Below are 12,758 nucleotides of genomic sequence, written 5' to 3' on the forward strand. Positions count from 1 at the left end.
ATCAAGTTCAACAACAGTGCTGGAGAGGAAATCTCCTTCTCAGAAAGTGGGTTGGTTTCTTCTCGTTTCTTCTCAACTGGCTCTTCCTCCCCAATCAATCTTATGTCCCCATGAAAGTTGGGCAAATGGATTCCATGGCTTCCCCGGGACAAGCTTTTACCATTAACTCTGATGCCATCATCTGGGCCACAAAGGTGAGCTAGAAGGAAAAGTTGTACATTAAGCAAAGGATTCATTCACTCCAGGGGATGCATAACAGACTTTTAACTGGGAAATAGGTCTATTTATAAAAAAAATTCAGGAGTTTGATGAAAAACCTGTTTTGGATTTAAACACATTTGAGATTTGGCTTCTGAAAAGTCCAAGATGTGGTGAGATTGTGAAAAATTCCTGCTTGAAACTCAGGACGCCATTAAAGCAGGCAAGAATCATTTCCATGGACCAATCCCATTCAGTTGGATCCTCATGATTCTTTATTTTAGAAAAGCTGTAGCTGCATGTCACAAGCCTTCCTTTGCAGTTTGGGGTCCCGGTACCAATGTCCAGTATCCATTCATGGGTCAGGATTGCCACTGGCCTGAATCCCTCTGGAGCCTATCACTCTGGTAGGGCCTGGTTGACCATTTCTTTTGAAAACATTCTGAAGGTGGAAATAGGAATGGGGAAATGAATCAATGAAGCACGTTCATTGCTTAGGCCATCTCAACCATTTCTCTTTTTCTCTTTTAGAAGATGCCCTTTGCCAGGTGTGGCAAGAAGAGGTGCCAGGCAGGAGAGAGGAGGAGACTTCTGGAGGGCAAGCAGGTTTGCTGCTACAAATGTGCCCCTTTTCCAGAAGGAACCATTTCTGATCAGACAGGTAGAGCATTCAAATGTTGATCTTCCAGCCATTCAGTGGGGAAAAACATATTAATTTTAGCATCATTTTTGGTAGAATTTACATGCTTCAGTATATTCATACTTTTCAGCAGATTCTCTTATTCATGAATCTAAAATACTATCCCTACAGGCAACTTTTCTTTTCTTAGGAATTTAACACAGGTTAGTTTGAGGGCACAATTCAGGGGTTTCCCTACTAGACTCTCTCTACTCCTAATTTTACATCCCATCAGGAAAACTAGCTCTCAATCTTTTTGTAAAAGAATGGGATGTAAGATTCAAGCTTTAATTTTTATGAATGATAAAAGCAGAAGTGGGATTCTACCTGGTGGCACCGATTCTATAGAACCGGTTGTTATGATTCTGTGCAGTTCGGGGAAATGGAAAATCACACCATTGGCTGGCACTGCCCCTCCCCACCCCACCCAGTCACTCCTTACCTGGCATGCATGCCATCCAACTTACCTGCTAAGTTGCTATTTTCCCTTTTTTTCCCCAGACCATCAGCTGTTCTGGATATCAGCTGTGCCAGGAGATTTAGATTAGCGAGAAAGCAGGAAATTGTTTGATTTCTTGCTTTCTAGCTAATCTAAAAGCAGAGCTGAACCTTCATAGCTTCTATTTTTCAGTGCAGACTCAGGTAGCACATTGCAGAAAGATAGATCTCTGAATGAATCTATGATTCTGTGAGCAACTCAATCTGCCTGCCTGTTTTGCCTGATTTTGTGTAATAGTTGCTTTTTTAAATGAAAAGGTCAATATTTAAATACATGGTGTGCTGTGAGTAAATTTTCTGAGTTTGCTTGCTAGCAAATTTTATGAGTTTGCTTGAAAGCAACTTTTATGTGACAGACTCAGGTAGCAGATTGCAGAATGGTAGATCTCTGAGTGAATCTGTGATTCTGTGAGCAACTCAATCTGCCTGCCTGCTTTGCCTGATTTTGGATAAAAGTTGCTCTTTTTTATTAAAAAAAATCAATATTTACATAAATATTTACAATATTTATATACAAGCAATGCCCATCCAGTCATGTCACCTCCAAGCCACACCCAGTCAGCAAGCCATGCCCATCCAGTCACATGACCACCAAGCCACACCCACAAATTAGGTCATATCCATAAAACCGGTTGTTAAGAAATTTGAACCCTACCCCTGGATAAAGGATAGTTCTTTTTTCAGAACTGTCAATCTCCCAGGATGTCCAAAGACTTGTTGGAGAAACAGGAGATCCATCTAGCCAGGTGTGCTAATCCTTCCCTGCAAAAAATAATAATAATGAATGACTGGATTTCAATCATAAAGCAGACACAGTGAGACAGAGAACAAATCCATTTTTCTGGCTAAATTATTCCCAGCATCACCAATATGGATGCCCTTGTTGGTTCACCATGAAATTCACACTGACTCTTGATTTCATATGCAGCTCACTGTGACCTCTGCCTAGAAGACCAATAATCCAACAAGGATAAAGATCACTGCATTGCCAAGAAACTCCACTTCCTTGCTTATCAAGACGTCCTGGGCTACTCATTAACATCTCTCACTCTTTTTCTCTCTGTAACCACATCTTCAGTCCTGGTGGTTTTCCTTAAATATCATGATACACCAATCATCAAGGCCAACAATCGAGATCTCTCCTACGTCTTCCTGGTCTCCGTCTTGCTTTGCTTCCTCTGCTCCTTTCTCTTCATTGGTCAACCTGGGAAGCTCACCTGTCTCTTCCGACAAACTACCTTTGCCATTCTCTTTTCCCTGGCAGTTTCCTCTGTCTTGGCAAAAACTGTCATTGTGGTTCTCGCTTTCATGGCTACCAAACCAGAAAACAAGTCAAGGAAACTCTTAGGAAAACCACTGACAAACTCCATTGTCATAGCGTGTCCCCTGGTCCAAGCTGTTCTTTGTGTCATCTGGCTGGTAACCTCCCCTCCATTTCCCAACTTGGACTTCCACTCCTTGACTGGTGAGATCATTTCTGAATGTCAGGAAGGCTCAGCTTTAATGTTTTATGCCAACCTTGCGTACCTGGGCTTCCTGGCCCTCATCAGTTTTACAATGGCCTTTTGGCTAGAAATTGCCTGACAGCTTTAACGAAGCCAAGTTTATTACTTTCAGCATGCTGGTCTTTTGAAGTGTTTGGATCTCATTCCTTCCCAGCTATCTGAGCACCAAAGGGAAGTCCATGGTGGCCATGGAGATCTTCTCCATCTTAGCCTCTGATGCTGGTCTCCTGGCTTGCATCTTTTCCCCCAAATGTTACATTATCCTATTTAAGCCCCATCTGAATAGTAGAAAAGAATATATTGAGGCCCAAGGATCTCTGATTATATTATGCATTTATGAAATGTAATTACATTGCCACCTAACTTATACACAGGTAACTCCAACTGGATTGAACATTTGATGTTACTTCTGATTGCTTAGATCTCCACCAAGGATCTTAGGAGAAACTTCCTAACAGTAAGGACAATTAACCAGTGGAACAGTTTTCCATCAGAAGTTGTAGGTGGAGGTTTTTAAGAAGAGACTGGACAGTCACTTGCCTGAAATGACATAAGGTCTCCTGCTTGAGCAGGGGGCTGGACTAGAAGACCTCCAAGGTCCCTTCCAGCTCTATTCTGATTGATTTAGCTTCTCATCTATAGACCCATCTCCTAGGATGATGGGCATCATATTATGATAGATAATTAGAGTTGGAAGGGACCTTGTAGGTCATCTAGTCCAACCCCCCACCCAAGCAGGAGACCCTACACAATTTCTGACAAATGGCAGTCCAATCTCTTCTTGAAGGTCTCCCACAACTTCTGAAGGCAACTTCTGTTCCATTGGTTGATTGTTCTCACTGTCAGAAAGTTTCTCCTTATTTCCAGGTTGAATCTCTCCTTGTTCAGTTTCCATCCATTATTCCTTGTCTGGCCTACATGTTCTTTAGAAAATAGATTGACCCCTTCCTCTCTGTGGCAGCCCCTCAAATATTGGAGCATTGCTATCATGTCTCCCCTGGTCCTTCTCTTTACCGTCTGGTTCCATCCTCTACCTTTTGGACAACAAAGTTGTCAGCTAGGTTGGTTAGGAACTTATTTGATTTCTCACTTGGTGCAGAATTAGGATTAATTGAAGTCTCCCATTAATATTGTTGTGTGTTTCCTACATATGTTTGTTAGTTGGTTGGCAAAAAGGACATCTATTTTTTCTGCTTGATTGGATGGCCTATAATATACACTTATGGCCATGTCATTCTTTTTTTCTTTTATATTGACCCATATGCATTCTAGGAGGTTTTCATCTTTAGTTTCATGCATTTCTGTAACAATATAATGGTCCTTTACATACCGTGCAACTCAGGGGTGGGATACGACAGGTTAACTACCGGTTTGGGATTTACGAGCTTCCCTGCACACTGTGAGCCACACGCCTGTAAATCGTCATCAGCATGCTGTGTGTAGAGATGCAGCCTTTGAAACAGCCCACTTTTCCTGCTTTTTTAACTGCAGCTGTGCCTCGTTCAGCAGCTGAAGTTGAAAAATCAGGAAATAAAGATCAGGTAAGAGGCCGGGTGGGCGGGTGGGCAAAAACATTAGCAGACATAGAACTGGTTCTATGTCTGCTGCTCTTCAGAGCTACTGGTTCTACAGAGGTGGACAGAACCAGTAGAAACCCACCCCTGGTGCAACTCCACTTCCTCTTTTATGGGGTCTGGTTTTTTTGAACAGTTTGAACAGTTTGTTCAAAACTTGTCTACCAATTTGTTCCAATCATGGGTTTCATCCCACCAAGTTTCTTTTATTCCAACTATATGATATCTACCTTCATGTATTCATATTTGAGTTCACCTTGTTTGTTCCCCAGACTTTGTGCAGATCTCAAGTGCACAAAGATCTTGAGATCTTTATGTCTGACACTGTGTTTACTGTCTACATAACCTGTGTTGTGCCTGCCTGCCCCTACTTTCTTCCCGCCAGTTTGATTAGTGCACATGGTATGGCACTCACTATTAAATGCTTGGTTTTGGTTGGCATCAAGGTTGATAATCTTACCTGCACAAATATCTATTTTGCATGCACTGGTAACCAAGATTCAGCCAATTAACCCAGGTGTCTTTTTTTCAGATTCTTCCCTATCTGAGGAACATCAAGTTCAACAACAGTGCTGGAGAGGAAGTTTCCTTCTCAGAAAGTGGGTTGGTTTCTTCTCGTTATGATCTTCTCAACTGGCTCTTCCTCCCCAATCAATCTTTTGTCCCCATGAAAGTTGGACAAATAGATTCCACGGCTTCCCGGGACAAGCTTTCACCATTAACTCCGATGCCATCATCTGGGCCACAAAGGTGAGCTGGAAGGAAAAGTTGTACATTCAGCACAGGATTCAGTCACTCCAGGGATGCATAACACCCTTTTAACTGGGAAATAGGTCTATTCAATCAGGAAAAAAAAAATCAGGAGTTTGATGAAAAACCTGCTTTGGGTTTAACATATTTGAGATTTGGCTTCTGAAAAGTCCAAGATGGAGTAAGATTGGGGAAAACTCCTGCTTGAAACCCAGGACGCCATTAAAGCAGACAACAGTGATTTCCATGGACCAATCCCACTCAATTGAATCCTCATGATTCTATATTTTAGAAAAGCTGTAGCTCCATGTCACAAGCCTTCCTTTGCATTTTGGGGTTCCAGTTCTAATCTCCAGCATCCATTCATGGATCAGGATTGCCACTGGCCTGAATCCCTCTGGAGCCTATCACTCTGGTAGGGCCTGGTTGACCATTTCTTTTGAAAACATTCTGAAGGTGGAAATAGGAATGGGGAAATGAATCAATGAAGTATGTTCATTGCTTAAGCAATCTCAACCATTTCTCTTTTTCTCTTCTAGAAGGTGCCCTTTGCCAGGTGTGGCAAGAAGAGGTGCCAGGCAGGAGAGAGGAGAAGAGTTCCAGAGGGCCAGCAGGTTTGCTGCTACCAATGTGACCCTTGTCCAGAAGGGACCATTTCTGATCAGACAGGTAGAACATTCAAATGTTGGTCTTCCAGCCATTCAGTGGGAAAAAACATATTAATTTTAGCATCATTTTGGTAGAATTTACATGCTTCAGTATATTCATACTTTTCAGCAGATTCTCTTATTCATGAATCTAAATTACTATCCCTACAGGCAACTTTTCTTGTTACTAGGAATTTAACACAGGTTTGTTTGAAGGCACAATTCAGGGGTTTCCCTACTAGACTCTCTCTACTCCTAATTTTATATCCCATCAGGAGAACTAGCTCTCAATCTGTTTGGAAAAGAATGGGATGTAAGATTCAAGCTTTAATTTTTATGAAGTATAAAGGCAGAGGTGGGATTCTACACAGTTCTGATAACTGGCAAATTGCACCATTGGCTGGCCCCGTCCCTCCCCACCCTGCCCAGTCACTCCTTACCTGGCATGCACGCCATCCAACTTGCCTGCTAAGTTGCTATTTTTCCTTTTTTATCCCCAAACATCAGCTGTTCCGACTATCGGCTGTGCCAGGAGATTTAGATTAGCTAGAAAGCAGGAAGTCGTTGGATTTCTTGTTTTCTAGCTAATCTAAAAGCAGAGCTGAACCTTCCTAGCTTCTATTTTTCAGTGCTGACTCAGGTAGCAGATTGCAGAAAGATAGATTTTTGAATGAATCTATGATTCTGTGAGCAACTCAATCTGCCTGCCTGCTTTACCTGATTTTGGGTAAAAGTTGCTCTTTTTTATTAAAAAAAATTCAATATTTACATAAATATTTACAATATTTACATACAAGCAACGCCCAGCCAGTCACGTGACCACCAAGCCACACTCACAAATTAGGTCATGTCCATAAAACTGGTTGTTAAGAAATTTGAATCCCACCCCAGGATAAAGGATAGTTCTTTTTTCAGAACTGTCAATCTCCCAGGATATTCAAAGACTTCTTGGAGAAACAGGAGATCCATCTAGCCAGGTCTGCTAATCCTTCCCTGCAACAAAAGATTGAATGACTGGATTTCAATCATAAAGCAGAGACGGTGAGACAGAGAACAGATCTGTTTTTCTGACTAACCTATTCCCAGCGTCACCAATAAGGCTGGGTGATTTGCCCTTGTTGATTCACCATGAAATGCACACTGACTCCTCATTTCAGATGCAGCTCGTTGTGACCCCTGCCCAGAAGACCAATATCCCAACAAGGATAAAGATCACTGCATTGCCAAGAAACTCCACTTCCTTGCTTATCAAGACATCCTGGGCTACTCATTAACATCTCTCACTCTTTTTCTCTCTATGACCACATCAGCAGTCCTGGCAGTTTTCCTTAAACATCATGACACACCAATCGTCAAGGCCAACAATCGAGATCTCTCCTACATCCTTCTGGTCTCCCTCTTGCTCTGCTTCCTCTGCTCCTTCCTCTTCATTGGTCGACCCAGGAAGCTCACCTGTCTCTTCCAACAATCTGCCTTTGCCATTCTCTTTTCCCTTGCAGTTTCCTCTGTCTTTGCAAAAACTGTCATGGTGGTTCTGGCTTTCATGGCTACCAAACCAGGGAACAAGTCAAGGAAACTTTTAGGAAAATCACTGACCAACTCCATTGTCATAGCCTGTCCCCTGATCCAAGCCGTTCTTTGTGTCACCTGGCTGGTTACCTCCCCTCCATTTCCCAACTTGGACTTCCACTCCTTGACTGGTGAGATCATTTCTGAATGTCAGGAAGGCTCAGCTTCAATGTTTTATGCTGTCCTCGCCTACCTGGGCTTCCTGGCCATCATCAGTTTCACAGTGGCCTTTTTGGCTAGGAAATTGCCTGACAGCTTTAATGAAGCCAAGTTCATTACTTTCAGCATGCTGGTATTTTGCAGTGTTTGGATCACTTTCCTCCCCACTTACCTGAGCACCAAAGGGAAGTCCATGGTGGCTGTGGAGATCTTCTCCATCTTAGCCTCTGGGGCTGGACTCTTGGCTTGCATCTTTTTCCCTAAATGCTACATTATCCTACTGAGGCCCCATCTTAATTTCAGAGAGAATATTATGAGGCACAAGGGTCTTTGATGATATGTATTTATGAAACATAATTATATTGCCATCTAACTTATACACAGGTAACTCCAACTGGATTACACCATTAAAAACCACAACATAAAAACCCTTTAAAATGCCCTACTCCACCCCAGGTATTGGGAGTCTTTATTTTGATTTTGAACATGTTTCCATTTCATCTCATTTCTAAGAAATAAGGAGCTTAGAGATGGCCTTGCCCATTAAATAATTGGAAACCAAGTGGTGTGAATAATCATAAGACGTTTGTTAATCTGCAATAATCAAATTTTTCATTCATGCCCATTGTACCATAGATCCAAAAATCAACTTGGCAATAAATGTTGGTATTATATATTTAGATATTTGTTTCCAACATGACATTTTCCAACTTTATTTTAATCAAAATCATTTTTAAGAATATGTTGGCATTGTTTCACTTTCAGTGTTTTTAAGCATGTTTCTTTCCACTGATTCCTGAGGCTTTGCTGAATTCTCTACGAATGTTTTCTTTCAATCGACTATTAATTCCAGCGTCGACCTGAACAGAAGGCCTGATGGTTATTGCTTCTCCTTGGTTTCTGGCTCCTTGGTTTACTCAGTTGCTGCCTCCTTTTCAGTTGCTTCTTCTCATCAGGAAGTCTATCTTTTAGTTTCCTTCTTTCTCTGATGCCTGGGCTTTGGCTCTACTTATTGAGCCTCTTCCTCACGAGGCCTCGCAAACCCTTCTTATTTTGTTTTGATTTCATCTGGAGCTCCTTCCCTTCATGCTGAATCCTCCTAAGATGCTGACTTTAAGCGAATCCCCTGGATGTTTGTGAAGAACTGTGGTTACTATTGTGTGGTTGAACAGGTGGACTAGTGAGTCATGCCAAAACCTCACTAATATCATCATATTGTAGGGGGGGGAAACCCTCATAGAAGAATGAAATATTTTGAGGAATATTAAAAAGGCAAGATATTATATTTCCCCAAGGGGAGAAATGGAGAAACATGTTTTTAAAGGCAGGAAACAGCCCCCCCAAGTCTCTCTTAATGGCCTCCCCCCAGCAGATATTTGGTGCCCATTAAGAAAGTTTGGGCCAGCCTATCTACAAAACAAAAGACCTTCAGCTTCAGGGTGTTGGGATTAAGAAGAACAGGACATGATCCTTCAGGACATAATAGGATTAACCAACTACCATTTAGCAGAAGGCATAAAGCTCACTACACTGTGCAATCTCCTACAAGTGTTGCAGCATATCCTGTTTCCAAATCAGGATACAAGACCACGAAAGGTTGGAGAATACAGGTTTTTATTTGTGCACAAAGGTTCAGAGCATTAGCATGGCAAATTCTGAACACCCATCTCTTCCTGAAACATTTCCTTTATACCTAAAATGACATCATCTAGAATCTGGGCGTTATTCTTAACACTATTCGCCAAATAAGGATGGTTATACATATTTCTATTACATGTTTCTACATACGGATTATAATAGAGGAAATAAAAAGTTCAGTTAAAAGTTCATTTCAGAGTACAGGTCAAAGTACATATTCAAAGTTTCCAGTTATCTTACACCATTTGGTTATTTTCCATTCTTCACTCTTGTTTACAGATATGTGGTTAGCTTTAGTTCCTCAGTACAGTTAGAATATGGGAAGTTACAAATATTCCTTTTGACTCGCTACAGGAAGCATGCAGGTATTTCTTAATATGGCTTGCTTATAGTAACAGAATAATGTTTTAGATATGTTTATATGAAAGATATGAAAGTTTATATTTCATCCTTGTTCAGCTCCCTCTTCATTCCCCCCTTTGAAACTCCACCTTAATTGACAGATTACTGTGTAGTTTCACACAGCGGGGCAAATTCCTCATAGGTATTTATCTGACCTTCCACCCAAAGAGCCATAGCTTTTTCAGTAGACTGTTTGTCCACGAACAAAGAAAGACTATTAGAGATTGCCCTTACAAAGATAGGGAGAATACATGGTAAGATTACACACCCGGCAGCAATTATGACCACGAGCACAATAATAGCCTGAAGGCCAGGCAATTTAGGGAACCAGGTTCCAAACATTTCACCAAGATTGAACCCATTCCATTTCTGTACAGGTACATGGGCAAGATTCTCTATACGTCTGGCCTGTTGCTCAATGATTTCACCGACATCATCGAACTCTAGGCAACAATTAGAGAAATTAAACTTCCCACACACCCCTCCTTCAGCTGCCAATAGATAGTCCAGGGCCAGGCGGTTTTGATATATTGCATCTCTGAATTTCTTTTGCTGGACAGCTAGGGTACACAAAGATTGAGCTGTTTCATTGGCAATTAGCTCCACAATTGCCTGGAGCCGAATGATGCGATTAAGCATGTAAATCGGGGTACGATACCCCCAGGATCCGTCGGCTGCCCATGAAGCAGGTGAATAATATTGCACAATCCTAGAGGGTGGCCACTCATCGTCCGCCCACTCCCCTATTTTGTAATCTGCCTGCAATCTCCTACTCTGCCATTGATCAGCATTCAGCACCTGAGGTATTTTTAAAGGCAGCATGAAAAAGGAAGGGTTAATAATCCCTAAGGTGCATGCTCCCCTCCAATGAGGAGGGAGAGAGCTATAGGCCACATCTCCACAAATCCAATGAACCCCCGGTGGGGCGTCAGTCATACTCTGCAAAGTAAAATTGGCCCAGAAGTGGTGTGTTCTATTAGGCCAATAATTCCAAGAATTCGATGACTGATTCCATTCATGGACCTCCAAACATTCAGTTTCTCCTACCATAGGCCCTGCTCCTTATGTATTAGCCAGGCACCACTTTGCAACGATGGGATTGGTTAACTCCCACCTGGAGAGTGGCTGATGTAGTGGCATAGCTGATAAATTGCAAGCGACGGAATAATCCCATTCCTGTGCTGCCCAGGGCCATTGGTCCCCTATTTTGGTTCCACCGCACACATAACAGTTAGAAACATTAAATGTATGGGCTATAGTAGAGGCCAATTCAAGGAAGAGATTCCGTGCCTCATGTGAAGGTTGAAATTCTATGTCCACCTCTTGCCAAAACTCAGAAAAATACTTGAAGTGGGCATTGGATGCAAGCTTTCTAGTTTCTATAGATAAGTGGACTATGCCCCTAGGGTCAGTGCCCCTGGCATACAGCCTAATTCCCAAAGTCGGGCCATACTTAATAATCCAGGCCTGGGGGTTAGGCATAGTTATATTGACCCAATTACAGTTATAAAGTGTGCAATCCCGTGTTTGAAGCACTCTTGATAGATAGAGATGGGTTCCCCTCCCCGAGTTGGAATATGTGGCCCAAAGGACACAACTCCAGTATGGGCAAAACCGTTCACCTATATTTTCACAATCCGCCTTTCCAGCAGAAGGGGTCCCATTGTAACAGCAGGAAGTGGGTATATCAGCACAAGTGTAGTGGGTATGATACACAAGGGTGGTAGTGATTGTTTTACCCCTTAACACAACTTTAAGACACGCAGTGCAATTATTGGGGCATAAGGGATCCGTAGCAGGTGGGATCCCAGATTTTTCTGAGGACATACCCATGTTGGTATTACGGAGAAGGCCCTGTGCCTTTGTTGGTTGTACCGCCTTAGAGGGCGGAACAATGACATGCCGTTATGGATCTTTCCCAACATTAGTCGGCACGGCTATGTCGTCTGTATAACATATGACACCCTCCTTCCCATGACACCGTTTGACAAATGTTGTAAGCCTGAGTATACCTGTACAAGCAGAGCCATTGCAAGGGGTAGGAGCTTTCCAGGTGGAATGTTTACACTGGGACAAAGTGAAATCTGTGCAGGAGGTTGGCTTACCCACCGTATATTTAAGACCTCCCTGACCATTTCGACATTGGGGTTGTAGATGACATTGTTGTCCATCAGAGGGAACTGTCAGCTTACCGTGGGGGGCTTCAGTGTAACACTGTATACCATGATCCCCTGTGCATTTGCGAACTAATGTGTTTTTAGGCACGAGGGAACCTAGTATGTCTTACAGGTACCCAGGGGGTACGTAGAAGATGGCACCTTATGGTGTTGTTCAATACACACTGCCAATATCTTGTCCCTTCATGTTCACACTGAGGGAGATTTGTCACAGAACAACCCGGGAACCTGGTGACACTATAAGTAAAATGTTTCCCATCTGGGTCGCACCATAAAACACATATCACAAGGCCTAATCTCTCTTCCATCATCTATGTAGGGGGGTTCTGTACCCTCAGATGGGTCTGGGGAGTACCACTCCTCCATTGCATCCTCATCCAAGGGGGTCTCCTTATCCAGTTTATTGTTCCTGTTTATCAATACTCCGTATAGATATAGGGAGTTAAGGATAACACTAATAACCAGCAAAACAGTTACCATCCAGACAGAGGGCATAAGCCCCCTGCGGATACATGCGGTTTCTCTTAGCCTTTGACTTGCTTCCATTTTTATAGTGTTGGCCTATTCCCCCCTTTCCAGAAATAACTAAGCCCTGCGCTAAGCCTGAGACCTAAGCTTCCAGGGAAGACCCGTGCGTCGGACGTTAGCTTCCGGGGTAACATCTACAGGGGTCTCCCGGTCTTCGTCTCCCATTGGTAGAGGGACGGCTTCCGGGGCGTCACCACAAGGGGATACAGTCCTGTCTTCGTCTCCCGTAGGTAGAGGGACAGCTTCCGGTGTGTCACCACTAGGGGAGATATTCCTCTTCACCTTACGCAGAACTACTCTAAGTGGAGAATCCGAGCAGGATTCAACTTTCCAACAGGCAGGTGCAGCCAACTTAACTTGGGACCAATGAATCCACGATTTTATTTCGGCCACCTTAACAGCAAGGGGAGAGCACATAACTACAGTATAGGGCC

The 12,758-nt window shown here is 42.8% G+C and overlaps 1 protein-coding gene across 1 annotated transcript; it reads left to right on the forward strand.

Moving 5' to 3' along the window:
- The first annotated feature begins 110 nt into the window (after positions 1-110).
- Positions 111-7,913, forward strand: LOC148128441 (vomeronasal type-2 receptor 26-like). The gene is made up of 3 exons (XM_087949087.1): positions 111-194; positions 730-859; positions 7,009-7,913. The coding sequence occupies exons 1-3, from the start codon at positions 111-113 to the stop codon at positions 7,911-7,913; spliced, it is 1,119 nt and encodes a 372-aa protein (XP_087805213.1).
- Positions 7,914-12,758: the final 4,845 nt, after the last annotated feature.

Source organism: Notechis scutatus, unplaced genomic scaffold (assembly GCF_049901735.1).
Source record: "Notechis scutatus isolate UNSWTSFEM ecotype Mainland unplaced genomic scaffold, rNotScu1.2 NSCUSCF73, whole genome shotgun sequence".
In the NCBI taxonomy this organism is placed as follows: Eukaryota; Metazoa; Chordata; class Lepidosauria; order Squamata; family Elapidae; genus Notechis; species Notechis scutatus.

Coding starts and splice junctions, on each gene's coding strand:
- LOC148128441 (XM_087949087.1), top strand. CDS start 111: ATGAAAGTTGGGCAAATGGATTCCATGGCTTCCCCGGGACAAGCTTTT. Junction 195..729: donor CCATCATCTGGGCCACAAAG/GTGAGCTAGAAG, acceptor TTTCTCTTTTAG/AAGATGCCCTTTGCCAGGTG. Junction 860..7,008: donor AACCATTTCTGATCAGACAG/GTAGAGCATTCA, acceptor TCCTCATTTCAG/ATGCAGCTCGTTGTGACCCC.